The sequence below is a fragment of the Lepidochelys kempii genome, chromosome 10 (genome assembly GCF_965140285.1).
Source record: "Lepidochelys kempii isolate rLepKem1 chromosome 10, rLepKem1.hap1, whole genome shotgun sequence".
Lineage (NCBI taxonomy): Eukaryota > Metazoa > Chordata > Testudines > Cheloniidae > Lepidochelys > Lepidochelys kempii.
The window spans coordinates 69,076,283-69,093,499 of NC_136389.1; the positions used below are offsets into that span (position 1 = coordinate 69,076,283).

At 41.6% G+C, this 17,217-nt stretch overlaps 2 protein-coding genes across 10 annotated transcripts in view; both read right to left on the reverse strand.

Moving 5' to 3' along the window:
- LOC140895014 (cell surface hyaluronidase CEMIP2) overlaps positions 1-7,155 on the reverse strand; it is an 84,542-nt gene extending 77,387 nt beyond the window's left edge. For 4 of the 7 annotated variants that reach the window (XM_073304100.2, XM_073304092.2, XM_073304091.2 and 1 more), the window contains exons 1-3: positions 7,104-7,155; positions 6,252-6,535; positions 2,006-2,509 (exon numbers count right to left, since the gene is read on the reverse strand). In XM_073304100.2, coding sequence (XP_073160201.1) covers positions 2,006-2,509; positions 6,252-6,441 — 694 coding nt within the window. In that variant the 5' untranslated portion in view covers positions 6,442-6,535; positions 7,104-7,155. Of the gene's footprint in view, positions 1-2,005; positions 2,510-6,251; positions 6,536-6,735; positions 7,075-7,103 lie in introns of those variants that run through there. The other 3 variants (XM_073304094.2, XM_073304096.2, XM_073304093.1) reach the window with 3 other exon arrangements.
- Positions 7,156-10,355: 3,200 nt separating this feature from the next.
- The window catches only part of ABHD17C (abhydrolase domain containing 17C, depalmitoylase), a 51,878-nt gene continuing 45,016 nt past the window's right edge, over positions 10,356-17,217 (reverse strand). For 2 of the 3 annotated variants that reach the window (XM_073304104.2, XM_073304105.2), the window contains one exon: positions 10,356-11,859. In XM_073304104.2, the coding sequence (XP_073160205.1) occupies positions 11,640-11,859 (220 nt within the window). In that variant the 3' untranslated portion in view covers positions 10,356-11,639. The other variant, XM_073304106.2, reaches the window with a different exon arrangement.

Sequence of the window (17,217 nt, forward strand, 5' to 3'; positions counted from 1 at the left end):
AGACACAAAATTCACACAGGAATAAAGGGATGGTACTTCCTGTGTAAGTGCTTTCCTCCCTGGTAAACTCCCTCTGTGAATGATATCCTGTTTCCTTAATACTGTGCAGAGGGTGGAAGGAAAAGCAGGGTCAGTTTTCACTAAGTAGTTCCCATGGCATAGTTTGAACAAAAGTACCCTACGTAAAGCAGTCCCTGTTTCTACAACACAACCCAGTCTGTCTACTTCAAATAAAAACTGGATGCTCAGGACTGTTTTCAAATGCATACACTACAGATACATATTAGCATAAATTATGTAAATAGTTTGGGCGATATATGTGTATGTATCTATGCATACACATTACATATATACATAGACACACATACATACAGAGAGAGAGGGAGAGGAGAGAGAGAGAGAATTAGTGTTTTGATCTCTATGTTGTTTTGAGATTCTTTTTTAATATTTCTTAATTACGTAGATATATAATTAGAAGCTACAGAAAAGCCAATAGACTGGTTTACCAGATAGGGATGGTAATTGAGATTTGTCCACATCTGGTTTTAAATTCTACCAACAGGGGTCACCCTTGCACATGATTAGCATACTCAGGTCCTAATATCTTTCAGATCATCTCTCAAGGGTCCTTTTCATGAACAATACTGAGTAAGTCTTATTCCAGGATTTGTACTGAATTAACTGCTTGCAAGGATCACTTAAACGACTATACTTGCTATGACTGCCAGTTTAGGCTGGAATGGATCAAAGCAGGAATCCGTTTCATATGAATTCATATATAATGTGACACTTTATCCTGAAAATGGATAACATGAGGCTCCGACTTATACGCCACCATTAAAACACAACATATTTTCAATAACTAAATATAAAACTTGCCTCTTCCCAACTGCAAATGCTACTGAGTATTCTGTGTTGATATTTGTTTTCTCAACAAAAGTTATATTACTTGCATCTCTCTGTAGGCAAATACATTCAGTTCAGTCTTGAGAAAATCAGAATACATCAAAGTATTTCAAATTTGTTCTAACGGCTTAAAACCTTTAGTACAACCTCCTCCAGAAATGCTTTGTATAATATACAACAAATTATTGTTAATTATTTGTATTAAAGTAGCACTCTGAGACCCGCAACAGAATTGGGGAGGTATTGTGCTGGACACTGCACAGCCAAAACATTCCCTTTAATGGTTCTTGACTTTCAGAGGTGGTCTTCTAACAGAATGGTACTCAACCTTTCCAGGCAACTGTACCAGTTAACCTGTCAGCCATTGACCTCTACATTCTGCATCCAGAATCTTTCTAGCATCCCTTACTCTGCAGCCAGCAAATTCTCCTTTCTCCTACCTACCTTAATAGGATCTCTTCCTACTAGATTTTGAACACCTTCATCTCCCTCTAAAGTCAATATGGAAATTCAGGTGATCAGCATTTCGCAGGAGATGCTTCGCAATGCACTTTGCAGGTTTGGGCATTTAGTGATGAACACTGGGTCAAGGCTTTGCAGGGCCGCAGTGAGACTCCTATAACCCTCTCCTACTGGATTCTGCACGATCCTGTCTGCTTGTAGCAAACTATCAGCACAGCAGGCCAGATTGCAGGAGGCTGGTTTACAGCAGCCCATGCTCCACTGTGGGTTATAGGTCAGACAAGGGAATGAGAAGCGGGCAGCAGTGCCAGAACAGAGGCAGAACGTCAAGCCTTTCATTGAGGGGCTGATCCTATAACCCCTGCCATTAACCCCACTGAAGCCGGTGAGTAAGCATTGCAGGATCTGGCCTTATGGTGCGGGAGTAAATGGAAAGAGGGGAGGAAGATGGGCAACCAAGTACTAATCAATGGCAAAAGTTGGAAGCACCAGCACTTAGAAGCCACCATTCTAACATGAATCCTTAAGCTCATCGGTGAAACAATTAAACATCATTGGTCACATGAGGCTGGTAAACATAGATGCAAGCAGAAAATGTCAAGAACACAGGAAACGTGCATTCTCCTTATATACCTACCGCTTTGTTTCACTTCCGACTTAAACAACAGTCTCCTTCTTTTAAGCATTTGCTTCTTTAGCAGCGAGAAGGCTTTGGATTGCTGGGCTTCAGCCAGTACTCCCATGTCGCTGAGGAGCTTAAGCACGCAGTATAGCAACAGTGGCTTCCGTTTGGATTGCAGCAGCTTGAGAGGGTTGATCTGAATTTTGGGTGGGTTGACTTCCTTATCACAGTTATGAAATCGAAAGATTCTCCAAGCATGTTTACGTCCAAAGGCATCCATAAAAACATATCTGTAAAGCTTAAGGAGCATGTCACAGGATACCTGCTCTTCTTTTGATTTCTGGGTCAGGTTCCGATTTGTTACCAACCTTCTTCTTTCCTCATGACTTACAAGAGCATTACTTCTAAGAAGGCTGGAGAGTTTATATGAACCAGGAGTCCCAGGGAGAATTTTCTTACTGTGAAATAGTCCTTCATAATCCATATCCCATAAAGAACAGTTGGGATTCAGGCTATTTTCTGAAATAATCATAAATACAGTAAAAACCTATTAGGCATAACGAGGGAGGAACATTTTTCCTCCTACCAGATTTATAAAAGTATACATTTAAGAATGTTTCACTGTATTACTGAATATATTTTGGTTTACTGCACCATAAATGTATTTTGTTAGGCTTACAGTATGTTTTAATAGCCAAATTAACAGACTTCAATGATGACTCATGTATTTTAGCTATTGGTGCTTTACTCTGGTCAAAGATTGTAATCTAAGAACCCATTTTGGGTATTTTCTGGTCTAAATTAGTATCTTACTTACGAACAAGAACTAGTGACCATGACAATGCATTCCGTTCTGTATAATGTCTGCAAGCAAACACCGTGGTATCTACTACAGACCCACAATTTGACCCACATCCACCACCCCCCGTTCCCTGTCCCCTGACCACCCCTGGACCCCTCACCCCTGACTGTCCCCTGCTGCCCCATCCAACCCCCACATGCATTGAGTGGCTTTGTGGTAGACTGGCCCTTTTTTTGACTTGGCTGAGAGGGGGGAAAGGCCCCTTTCACTCCCCCTGCTTAGCCTACTCAGCTCTTGGGCCCAGATCTGGGGCCTGATTCAACTCTCATTCAAGTAAATGGGAATCTTTACACAGACTTGAATGAGAGCTGGATAGGGCCCCTGCTGTAGAGTTCGCCCTTGCACTCTAGAACAGGGGTGGGCAAACTTTTTGGCCTGAGGGCCACATCTGGTTTCCAAAATTGTATGGAGGGCCAGTTAGGGGAGGCTGTGTCTCCCCAAACAGCCAGGCGTGGCGTGGCCTGGCCCCCACCTCCTATCTGACCCCTCCACTTCTCGCCCCCTGACAGCTCCCCTGGGACTTCTGCCCCATCCAAACCCCCTGTTCTCTGTCCCCTGATGGCTCCCCCCCCCCGGGACTCCTGCCCCATCCACCACCCTCTGTTCCCTGTCCCCTGACCACCCCTGGACGCCTCACCCCTGATTGTCCCCGGCCACCCCATCCAACCCCCACTCTCATTCCTGACTGCCCCCCTATCCACACCCCCAAGCTCCCCTGCCCTCTATCCAACCCCCCCTGCCCCCTTACCACGCTGCCTGGAGCACCGGGTCAGAACATGGCTCTGCAACTGCGCTGCCCGGCCCCCCAGAGCCTTGTGCCAGTGGCGTGGCATACTGAGGCTGCGGGGGAGGGAGATTAGTGGGGGAGCGGCTGGGGGCTAGCCTCCAGGGCCAGGAGCTCAGGGGCAGGACAGGAGGGTCCTGCGGGCTGGATGTGGCCCGCGGGCCATAGTTTGCCCAACTCTGCTCCAGAACGTTTTCCCAGTGCGTAAGTGGGCAGCATTCTGGCTCCACCCCACTATCCTCCACTTGCCAGATGCAAGGATCCAGCTTCACCTTTTCAAGAGCTGCAATCACTTAGGTCCAGATCCTCAATGGTATTTAGGTGCCCAATTCCCATTGAAATCTGTGGGAGTTTGGAGCATAAATACCTTTGAGAATCTGTGCACTACTTTCTCCCTGGAGCAATAGAGAGACAGTTGAGGAATCATGACTCCCTGAAACTTTCCAGGTTTGCTCCTGAGGCAGAGCAAGTTACATACCACCCTGTACTCCAGGCTGGGCCTAAAGGCTCAATCTAGCCCCCTAACAATAATAAATACAACAATTAAATGTAATTAAATTCCCCCTATACAATAAATAATACATCTTATCAGACTGAAAATCTCAGACACGATCACTGAAATAATTAAAAGGAATAAGAAAACTAAACCAACCAGCTGTGCCACCCCAAAGGCCTTTGAAATAGGATTTTAAATAATATCAAGATATAAACATGGAGCCTTCCTGATCCACAGTTTCCTTTCTGTTATGCTTTTGAAGGAAATGACAAGATTTTAAGGGGTTTTATGTTTACCAAAATGGTTCTGTCCTCTTGCATGTTTTAGAAGCTTCAAATGTGTTTGATTTGAAGATAATGGTTAACAGCTCATTGCTGGATGGATGGGTGGATGGCAACATTAAACTCAGCCAATCATCAGAAGGTTGACTTGCATGTAGTAATCCTATTAGTAAAAATTCTATAAAATTGTTGGGTTTTTTAAACTTCAAAAAAGCATATCCAGGGCCATAATTTCATAGCTGTGCTGAATAACCCTTTACTACACCATAGCTGTGATATGACTGTTTTATTAGGTGGTGGTGGGAATGTATAACTATCTCAGAATTATTATGTCATAATAGTAAACAACAATACTTTGCATTTCTATAGAATCTTTCATCTGGAGGATCTCAAAGCACTTAAAAACTTTGTTAAATTAAAGCTCACTACACCCCTGTGACATAGATGACTACTATGCCCATTTTACAGATGGGCAAACTGAAGTACAGGGAGGTTTGCCAAAGATTAGATGATAAAGTCAGTCACAGAGCCAGGAACAAAGAATTCAGCTGGGGCCTAACTATCCTATTAACTGTGTGCACAGCTCCCCCTGAAATCAAATGACTAGACAGTTAGTCCCTATGAGTCCTGAATCCAGCTTCCTGTTCTAACCAGTATGGCCTTGATCCAAAACTCACAGATGTAAATGGAAAGCCTCCCATTAACTTTAATGGGCTTTGGATCAAAACCTCTGGGACACTATCTAAATAGGTTGCATTCTGCAGCCATGACATCACACTTTGTAAACTTAAAATATTTCTGGTTTGGAGTTTTTTTAATGAAAACCCAAAAAGTGTTGGTAGAAAATGTTAGTCATTTTTCCCCATGGAAAACTCAAAACATTTCCTAACTATATGTACTAATAATAAGCAATATTTTGTTTTAAACAATACATATATCTGCTATCTTTTTCAAATGAACCTTGCACTATGTCATGTGTCTAAGCATCGGAGTTAAAGATAAAGTATTTACAACTGTGACTTTATCTTTATATTATAATTATTACCAGCAATCATCTGAAAGATAAACTAAAGATCCTATTAGGGGCCTGCTTGTAACTCAAAAAGGGAAGAAGCACCAACAGGGTTCGCTGTCTCCACTCAACAGAGATCCAGGACTGGAAGTGGAGGGGCAGAGGCGCATCGAGGGGCAGAGCTGTGTAATGGAAACTTGCACATGGCCTGTGTGTACACGCTTGAACCCAGCTAGTGCTCACTTTTGGGCTGGGGAGGGAAAAATGCAACTCAGATTCTGGAGAGAATAAAGGAGATAAATGTAAGCCAATACCAGCAAGAGAAACATCAAATAATAGTATTATATGTATTGGTCCTTCTCCCAGGGGCTACAGTAGTATGTGTTAAGGAGGTGGTATGGAATCAAACCACAACATTCTGATCTAGATGCTGATTTTGGACCCCCGGTGGCCCCGAATTGCAGGGGAAATGTGGATCTGAGGAAGTCCAGAAGAATTTCCAAACAGCAGGAAAGATGGGAGCGTGTACTCAACATGCTGGGGCAAAATGGACAGAACTCTGGGTTCTCTTGTTTTAAATGCCCAAGAACTGCTGATTCAGCACTTTTACAGGCCTCCGCTTGAAAGCCAGATAAAGCAAGCAGCTTTGCTGCTAGCACTGCCCATTGGAAAGCTTCTGCACCGTCCACGGCATTTGTAATTTGAGCTGCAAACTACTGGTCCTCATGTCACTCTAGCCAACCTCACGCGTCAGCTGCACCCAAATGCTACATTAACCAACCCACTGCGGAGCGCTTGCGGGAGCCCCAGACAACGTTTTACTAACTGTTTAAACTTGTCGCTTGAGAACCTGGGCAACGAGACAGGAGCAGCAGCAGGTTGGCAAGTACCAGGGCACGGGGGCTGGGTGCTGAGAGACGCACACCGCTGCTAGCTTTCTTCTTCGGGCGACGCTCAGATGCCCGCAGCCCCTCTGATCTGCTCTCCGGCTGCAGGGGGGCTGACCTTGAAGCCATGGCGGCAGGCGAGCTGGCAGTTCTGCTAATGGGAGGCGCTGCTGCATGAAGGGACGTGGAGGCGGGAGGGGCGCAGAGGCCTGGGATTTTAAACCTGCAACGAAGGGGAGATGGGTCTCCACCCGTTCGCGCTCTCCCCCACACAGCACAGCCGCTGTCCTCCCCTGCAGCCCCGCTCCCCCCTGCCGGGACTCCGCGCAGCACAAGCCCGGGCGGTGTTTGCGAGCGAGCACCGAGCGGGGGAACCAGAGAGCTCCGACGACCCCCAACGCACCAGCCCGGCCCGCAACCCACCAGCCTCCCGGGACTGCCCGGGGCCTTTGGGTGGCTGAGCCTCGCTCCTCTCCTCCGCCCAGCCGGGCACTCCGCTCTGCACCAAGACCCCTGGCTCGAGGAGGCGCTCTCCGCAGCGCCGGGCGCCGGGCTGGGGCGCGCACGATGCCCTCTGCAGTCCGCTTGGCACCTCCAGGCCACGTCTCAGCCCCGCAGCCCCAGCTGCGCTTAGCTCCCCTCTCCCGGCGGCGCCTAGGGGGACGGGGCTGCAGGGGGCAGCAGCCCGGTTCCTTGCCGCCGCGGCCCAGGGTAGGACTGGGAGCGCACGGAGCCGGGGCGAGCTCGGTGCTTGCCTGGTTTCCCCCCGGCCGCTGCTCTGCGCTTCTTACCTGGCAGCCCGGCTCCCGGGGACTCCCTTCCGCCCCCAGCCGCCTTCCCTGCCAACGCCTTCCCTGTCCAGAGCGCACGGGGCACAGTAGCCAATGCAAACCACTCACCCCCTGCCGAAAGCCACCCACCCCGCCAGGGCCCCTGCTGCGCCCCGAGCCGGCCCTGATGCAGCGGGCCGGCGCAGAGTGGCTGAAGCGAGGCGCAGAGAGGATGCACCACCAGGCACTTCAGGCCGGCCCTGGAGGTCCTATTCCCATCCCCCCCAAAAGTCTTCGGGAACGTGGAGTTGCCAGGCAGCAGCATAGGACCTCCCCCAGCCCCGGGCCTAGGTAGATCAAGAGCAAAGGTGCCTCGAGCTGTTATTTTCTAAGCTACGGCTGTTCAGAAAAGAGGCAGCAAGAAGCAGCGGAAGGAAGATGCTCCTAAAGCTGCCTTCAAGGGAAATCCAAAATGAAGGAGTTAGGTTCTCACTGAGACTGGCCAGTCCCCCACACCACACCTGGCTGGTAGAGAGACACCTCCACCTCCAAAATAAGGAATAGAAAGTGTTGCAGATCCAAAGCACTAATCTGAAAACAGAGTTTGGTGCTTATTTAGGGGGCTAACAAGTCAGTACCCCATGTAAGATTGCCCCGATTTAGGGGAAGGGCCTGGACAAATTCCAGCAGAAAGTAACAATCTCCCTAAGAGTAGAAGGTAAGTAATTAGCCTATAGCACAGTAGGTAATTAAGCAGTGGAAGGGGTATAACATAACAGATATACAGGGAAGAGTCTGAAAATTAAGGGATAGGGTACCAACATTAGAACCACAATGACTACATTAGAAATGTAAACAGTGTGTATCAGATTCCCAAATGCTGCCATACCAGCTGTAACTGAGAAGTCAAGAAAAAAAAATTTAGATGTACAGTCGTGCTCCATGCCATCTTTCTACCCCCAAAATTTCTACTACATAAAGCTTTCACAGCTGTCCCAAGTGAAAAATAAATGGAAGCAACACACACACCTAAGAAAAAAAAAGTTAGGAAACATTACACCCTAAAAGACCGTCTAAGTACTCCAGCAACACGGTTTACAAAACAGCATATAGACAGCAATTAATTTTCAGAGACATCGTGATAGCTCTAAAACATGCTTACACTATGGTAAGGGCGTATCTAAATTTAAGAACAAAATTATATTACAAATTTTTTGTTTTGTCAGCTGGAGTTTAGCAAAAGTCCCATTGATTATATTTTTTGCAAACCCAGAGCATTTTAAACAATAGTTCAAAGCCCCTCTCCCATAGTTTCACTCCATTACGCCTCTTGATACAAAAAGGTCCTATGCTAATACTATTCTCTTTCAATATAGAGTGTCCTGGATTTGCGCTTGGTTAAGCTGTTCCATGAGTCAGTCATGGATTTTTAATTAAAATTTAGTTCTGACATCCCATAAATCAATTTTTTAAACAGGTGGGAGATTTTTAAATGTATGAATTAGAAATATTCAAATGCCCAAAGTCAGGGAATGATCATTACAAAATTACTGGAATGAAGAGAGAGGTCAATATATTTTATATATGCTTTTTCACCGAAGAGTTTGATAGCATCACACAACTCACAGAACTGATTCAAGCATGCTTGGATAGGAATATTGTTGAATGCACTGAAAATTCTTTGAGGGTAAATTTATTGAATTGAAGGGAGAAGGCAACATCATAGAGGGTCATGGCAAGGATCATTATTTAATGTTTTCATTGATGACAGGGAAAGTTTAAAACATGTTAATGAAATTCAGATTATATGGAATTGTAAGGAGTTACTGACATTGACCAGAACAGAGAAATATCAAGGGACCTATACATATTAAAAATTGGCAGAAAGTTTGGGTAAATGGAAAAAATCTGAAGGAAGTGTTAGACAAAGATCTGGAAAACAGTCATGCTGAAAGAAATCTAGTGGTGAGGGTACCCAGGACATGTCTGCAATGCAATAGCAAATATCAGTGAAAAATACTATTGCAAGGTTGGGCTGAATAGGTACACATCATTTCAAGGAGCAGCAAAGAGATAGTAAGTAGTTCCAACCCTATATGGGGCTGATGTGACCACATCTGGAGAACTATATTCAGCTATGGGCACCTCACTACTAAGATACTGACAAATTTGACCAAATTCAATGACTACTGTATCAAGTGATTGAGGAAGCTAGGGGAAGTGATTTATAAAGGAAAGATTAAAAGAGCTAAGTGGAACATGTCTAAGCAATATTTAAAAGTGACTGCATTATGCAGGGGAGGGGAAGAGATAATCTGGCCTAAATTTTCAGAAGTGACAAAGTGGTAAGCATTTCCTGAAAAACCAGGCCTCTAAATTGTCTCAAGTTGGACACTCAGAACTGGAGAAACTGAAAGTCCCTCGTCACTTTTGAATGCATAGGCCTATATCTACAAACAGAGTATGCACAGCAGGGGCCCCACTCTTTCATCACAGGGTCAGAACAACTCCCACAGATGTTAATAATGGGAGCTGCTGTCCTCGGAGATGGAAAGGAATTCTTAGGGATTGTATAAAAGGGATATGATGAAAAGATGACACGAAACACACCTCATTTAGTTACAAAGCTCAGTCATCTGAAACAAAAAGGGTAATTTAAGATGAAAATGAAGCAAAAACTCACTTGACAGCATGTGGAATAGTCACCAAGCGAACTGCTGGAAGCCCCATTGCTTGGGCTATTTAAAATCTGACTGCACAAGGTCGATTGCAAAGAACCAGCCTGGACTGACGAGAGGGACTGGATGATCTAACTGACCTTTTCTAGCTTTAATTTCTAGGATTCAGGGATAAACATGAAAATTTCAATTTTACTTTAATTCCTAGGGCACTACCGCTCTAAATCAATCTCCGAGATAGCATGCACACTTGCTGTGCTCACGTTAGTTAACTGCATCCTTGTCACAAGATCTCGCGATGACCATATTTTCAAACATTGTTCCCAGCCATGATTTTCAATATTTAAACAGTAAGTCAAGAATCCTTACCAAACAACACCAGTTTACATTCCGTTTACATAAAATATTGAGCAGAATGGCAGGTTTGCTCTTTAGGATTATTTTGTGCCTTTTTGTAAATATTTAACATTAAAATGCAAGGTTAGGCCACCAGATTATTTGGTATTTTCTCCTCCTTCCAAAATATAATTTTTCCATACCTCATGTTTGCTGCTTTTGTATGAAAACGACAGTACAAATGACATTCACAATTCAATATGCTCTAATCCATGCATCCTTTATTCCATTACAACCACTGTGTTGCATTCTAGCAACAGTACACAAACTGCAATCAACCGCAATCAATGTTTACAACAATCTGAGGCTTACAGTACATTTAAGGCCTTTAAATTTGGAAAAAATTAGACCTATGGTAGTAGTGTAACAATTGTAAGTGTCTTGCATTTCTGATGCATATTTTGTGTGATTCCAGTGTCAAAGAATCAAATTACTTCTAAACTAAAAAGATTAGTTCAATGAAAATTTAGTTACATAAATTCATCAAAAACATAAAATGTTAATTTTTTTGTCCTGGAAATCTTATAAAATTTTAATAGCAAAATAATATAGGGATAAAAACATATTTTAACAAAATGTATTCAATCATATACAAACCAGAATTCTGCAGTTTATTGTAATTAGACTTAAATTAAAACTACCAATTAAGAATCTATGCACAATGTAAATTCAAATATGTACAGTACTTTTAAAAAGTCTACAGGAATGCTTTACAGAAGGAAATGTTATGGCTCTTATTCAGACCCTCTGAATATTAAAAGGAGTTTTCTATTAATGAATTTACACATTTATTTTTATTAAACAAAAACAATTCAGTTAATTTTTCCTTAAGAATATTCTAGTTATGTTTATACAGATGGCTGAGAGGTTGTTACAGAATTTAGCCCCATGTAGTAAATTTTTTTTTTTCCAGGAAAGAGTAGGACATCTTAAATAAATTTACTTGGGAAGATTAGTAAGTTAAATAAAGATCACTAAGAGGAAAGACCTCGTCACAACAACTTGCCAGTTACATTACCACAGCTAGAAATTTACAAAGAAAGTACTCCCTTAGACTGAACCCATGAATCGATTGTTAAGAACAAGCTGTAGTTCACAACAGTTGTGTTCCAAATACTGAGAACATTGAAAAAAAGTCTCATAGGACAGAATTATAAATGATCAGACAGTAGAGAAAACTGACTTTAGAATATTAATACAGCACTAGATTAAAAGTGTCCCCATATTCAGCTAGTATCCCCTTGTCCTCCAGAGTAATGAAACTAAAAATCATTGGAGTTACAGTAGTTGACCATATTGTGTGCATTAGTAGAATAATTTCCAGATATAAAAGACAAGTTTCATCAGATGTTTGATTAGAACACCCTCAAGACAGGTATTTCTTCATAGTATAAAGCTATTACAGCTATCCAGTTAAAGCATGTGCAAAAAACAGGTAGTTTCTTCCATTCACAGTAACTGAGGTAAAATCAAGTAGGCTTCTTCAGGAGTTGGGGAGTTCATGAGATATGAACTGTTTTAGTCTTTCTAGATATTGTGCATAAAGCTCTATGTCATTATGCCCAGCCCCTTCCACCCAGAGGGGCTCCACTGCTCGTGGACATCGCTCATACATTGCCAGGCCATGGGAGAAATCTATTACCTCATCTTCAGTACCATGAATTACCAACACAGGAGAGGTTACTTTAGATATCTTGTCAATGCTGGGCGGGGGGATGGAAAAGAAAAAGAAGTTACTCAGGCTTTTAGTTTTTACATTTGTAGTACCAAAGAAAACGAAGTTGAATTAATTACTAAACACATTTAAGGAATATTGTATTTTTTTTAAATGGATGCCCCCCCCCCCCCTTGATGCCCCACTGACTTATCCACAAAACAGGCAAAGATAACGGTCAGTGCAAGCTCCCCTTTTATTGCCATCATGCTACCAATCTCTTCAATGGCAAGAAGTCTGTCCACTCTCCTGCCTGGTCAAATCTTTGGCTTATTAGTGCCCATCATACCAGCTAGGATGTGGACATCTGTCTACCTCAGAACCAACCTGAGCCCACCAATGCATTCCCACAGAGGATGAAACTTAAGTCACCACATCTGAATTTGAACTAGTGACCAATGTAGCCTAGAGCCATTCAGTTCCCTAATTCATTATGGCCCTTTGACTGAAAAATCATTTAGAAAGCATTCTTATCTATGTTATTGACCTCAGAGGTTAATACAGATTATTTTAAAGGATTAATTCATTTTAAGATTAATTTTAAAATATAATTTTCTCTATTTAAATTGGCTGTTTTCATTTTGCATTTCTGCTCGCACCATGAAAAAAATAATAGGGTTATGTTACAATTATACTATACTTTTGGTCGGTCATTTTCACTTCCAGGTTCTCATATGCACTAGCACAATATTGCAATGTGAGGATTGAAAACACGAAAGGGACATATTTAACGGCAAATCAACAACAACAACAACAAAAACATAGACAGGATTTGTTTCATGGAAACATTTATGTGCATCTTGGGCTTGGAAAAGGCTTATTTTTCACCACCTAAATTTGGGGAAATTTTGACCTTAAAGTAAACATTCAGCTTAGATGCAAGTTTCCTTTAGCAGTATAGTATTTCTATTGGACTTTTTGTTTTTGGGAGAGTAGGGTGGGAGGAAAGGACAATGATTAAGCTACTACAGTATCTGTAGTTCTCACGACTCTATTTTCTAAGCTCCAATATACCATATTTAGCCAACAGTTTACATATAGAATTATTTGTTGCTTCCCCGTCAAGTACTAGAATGAACTAAACATACTATTCTTTTCATAATAGGTAAATACATCTCAATCTACAAATATTTGATGGGTGTGAACACCAAGGAAAGAAAGGAACTATTTAGGGTGGTACAAGGGGATAGGACTAGAAATAAGGAGATGAAATTAGGAAAAGGCTTGCTTGTTAGCAAGTTTTCTTAACAGTGATATCTATTACACTGTGGAACAGTTCCCCAAGTAGTGAGAACTCCATCGCTTTGGACATCTGAAATAAGACATCAGAAGATCTATTGTAGTGAACAATCTTGAACTGACAGAACAACTAGACTAGACAACTTTTTCCCACCTCTAATTTCTATGATTTGTTAAATAAAGTTGAACAATAATTAAAGGGAGTCAGGATTTTGATACTCTCAGAGGAAGTGAAAGAAGTGAAACATCTAGATGTGAAAGTGACAACACAAAAGTGAAACCATCTATCCAGTCACTCAAAATGAGTAAAAAAAACAAAAAGGCAAGCCAATGTGACAATTTACAAATAAATACAACATTTTGAAAATACTGATAATTCCATTCAAAAATTTAAATGTGAACTGGAACAAAGAATTTCACGCGTGTAAAAGCTCAGCATTTGGTGTACTGTGGAATTCTAGGTAACAGCTATTGCTAAACAAACGTTCTGGTCTCTCTACATCCCAGTATCTCTTCAAAACAGACTGTACAAGCTTAAAACAGTAAAAAGTTAAGACTTGATTTTAAAATTAGATTCTGGCAGGAAAACATTAAATATGGACTAGTCAGGTTTAGCTTTTTCCATGTGGAATACAGATAAGGACTTTAAGAGAGACTGTCAGTATAAGATGTACAATTGTAGTTTTTATTTGCATCCCCAGGTGAAGAATACCAATAATTAATGGCAATGTGAAATAAGCAAAATATTGACTAATTTAGTTTAAAGTCTTAAAACCCAATGGACTGCCTGCTACTGAGTAAAGATTTCATAATAGGCATGTCAGCTATGTGCAGTTATGTACACAAAAGTCTTTTTATATATCACTCTTATTAGCTAGCTACTGTTTTTAATATATTTTAGAAAATTGGGAAATCCCCATCATTGCAGCATTCAGGTAACTAGCTTAATAGTCTGTGAATACAGATGAAGAATTGTCATTAAAGAAAAAAATATTTGTATTTTGCAAAAAATTGGACAGCATCCCATTGCCAACTCAGCTACTTGTAAAGCAGTATTTAAACTGCACATTAGCCTACTTGGTATTCTCAGCCACACCACTCTGCATCTAGGAAATCTACAGAGACTACATTCTCATGAGGTCCCAACATAAAACACATACAACCGCCATTCTCCAAAAGTGTATATAAACATTGTTTCCTACAGTGAAGGCAGACAGATGTGCTGTACACATTAATGAAAATGCACAAATGTTTATTTCCCTTGTTTTAAGTGAAGTCAGTCAGAGCAATGAACAGATCAGTAGAAGAGTAATAAAAAAATACCGTACAACATCCTGCTGTCAAGCTTTAAACACCCCTTCCCCCATACACACTTATTTATTTTTTAAACTGTTTGACTTGGCTCGTTCAATCTAATCACTGCTACACAATCCTGTAAATAAAGTAATTAAAAACCTTAGCTTTTTCTCCTCTAGAAGTATTAATTTTAATCATAAATATTAGATATTTAAAAACTCCAATAGAAGAACGATGCACAAGTTTAAGAGCAAGAGCTTTTAAACTACTAAATATCCCCTCAGTGAATTCGTATTTTAATTTTCTGAGAAGTGTACTAAGGATGACAACTTCACAAAAAAATTGTAGTACTATAAGCTTGAAGATCATAGATTTTAAGAAGCAGCTGTCTCACTAGCTACAGACGGTCTTCCTAAAACCCTCTCTTTAAATGTTAGCTCTTTCAATCAAGTTAAGATAAAACATAATGAATAGAATGAATTCCACTGCTATATCCTAGCTGCAAAAGGTCTGCCTACGTGGTGAACCCTCCTCCCACCATCCCCGCAGCGAGCCCAGGTCAATACTACAGGCCTAAAAACAGCAACGTAGACATTCTCGTTGAGGCTGGAGCCTGAGCTCTGAGACCCACCCCCTTTGCCAGGTCTCAGAGCCTGAGTGAGAACGTGCGTGTACACGGCCAATTCAGCATCATAGTGGGAGCCCCCAAGTCCAAGTCACTTGACCTGGCTCTGAGACTCACTGTGCCATTTTTTTTTTTTTTTTTTTTGCAGTGTAGATGTACCCAAAGTCTGCAGCAGATCACAGAGCTCAACTCTGCACAAGCCTTTACGGAGCTTGCTCGTCTTCTCCCTTCCCTGGCTGCAGGAAACTACTTGGGGTATTTTTTCCTCTCAGACTTTTGCATGCATCATTGTCAGAAGATCAGTATCACAAGCACTTCATGACAGTCTCAGAAGACAATGCTACTATATATGACTTCTAAGCTCAAATGAGGAACCTTTTTCTGGAGAAAGTTGCACGGAATACTTAATAGCAAACACTCAAGTAACAAGAGAATCAGGGATGGCTTCTGTAGCTGCAAAGTACACTCTGCAGCATAGCATCATAGTAGTAAAATGTTAAATAATACCGCTTCCACCACATGGCCTTGTACAGCTCAGATTTAGACAAGGATTAGAACTATTTGTACTGGAGAGATGCCTCCCAGAGAAGTCAAACAAGAATCTGGTGCTTATTAGTCAAAGCAAATTTGACTTCTCACTTAACAGTCACTGCAATAAGCAGCAGGGGTTTAAGACAGTAGTTCTCAACCTGGGGTAAGCATACCCCGGGGTACGTACAGGTCTTCCATGGGGTACATCAACGTATCTAGATATTTGCCTAGTTTTTGCAACAGGCTACATAAAAAGCACTAGTGACGTCAGTACAAATGAACATTTCATACAATGACTTGTTTATTCTGCTCTATATACTATACACTGAAATACAAGTAAAATATTTATATTCCAATTCATTTATTTTATAATTATGTGGTAAAAATGAGAAAGCAAGCAATTTTTCAGTAACATGTATTTTTATGTCTGATTTTGTAAGCAAGTAGTTTTTAAGTAAGATGAAATTTGGGGTCCGCAGGATAAATCAGACTCCTAAAGGGATACAGTAGTCTGGAAAGGTTGAGAGCCACTAGTTTAAGATATTTTCTTACACTTACATCTTTAAAAGTGTAGTAAAACTATATCAAAATGTTGTAATATGTACTGGTTTATTAAAGCAATTTTCAGATGCAAATTAGATAAAGTGTGTTCATTAGTATGAAGTTTTAATTATTCAAGCAGTAGGAGTTAAAATACATCTGGCTTCCTTGTCACAGTAGCCCCACAAAATTGATTCTTTGAGGTTCCAATGTGTGGAATTTGGGCCTCCACCTTTCTCCCCCACTCAGGAAAAAAAAAGAATGATTGTGCTCTGGAAGATGCAGTTTCTGCTCTGAACATGGAATCCTTGTGGACATCCCACCTACAAACATTTGTAAGTGTTGCAAAAACAACTGCAACACTGAAGGGTGCTCTCTGGTCACTGATTTTCACTCTTAGAATGTAAATTTCACTTGCTTTTACAACTCAGTGTTTGATACAGTTTAGGATTCCTGGAACAGCTGTTAGCATCCAAATGTTTTGGTCTCTCTTTATATCTTCGTACCTCCTAAAACAGAATGTAAAAGCCCAACAATATAGACAAGCGTATTCGTTATCCAGAAACTAATCACGTTAAACTTTCAATGCGGCATTTTAAAGATTTTAAGCTCATTTTAAAGACGACAACTGAAGTGTACCACATATCTCATCAATTGATCTTAGGTGCCCCCCATTATGGTGGTATCCGAGCACCTCAATCTTAATGCCTTTATCCTCACAACACCTTTGTGAGACAAGGAAGTATTTTACAGATGGGGACCTGAGGCAGACACACTCACAGGAAGCCTGTGGCAGAGCAGGTCACAGAGTACTAGGCTAGCGCCCTAACCACTGTGCCACCCTTCCTCTCTTCCTTTATGCAGTAGCAGACATTATCCAGCACTTTCAGTCTATTGTTTTTGTACAGCAGTATCAGCAGTTAACAAGAAGCCTAAAATTCTTTCACATATATTTGTTGATACCACGTACCTTTTAAATCAGAATTGGCTAAACAATGTACACTTCTAAAGGAGTGTTACTTTTTAGCTAAAAGCACTTGACAGCGCAACCGTAGCTAACAGTTACCAGTCTAAATTTAACATACACAGGATCGGTGGACTGTGTACAAGCACTAA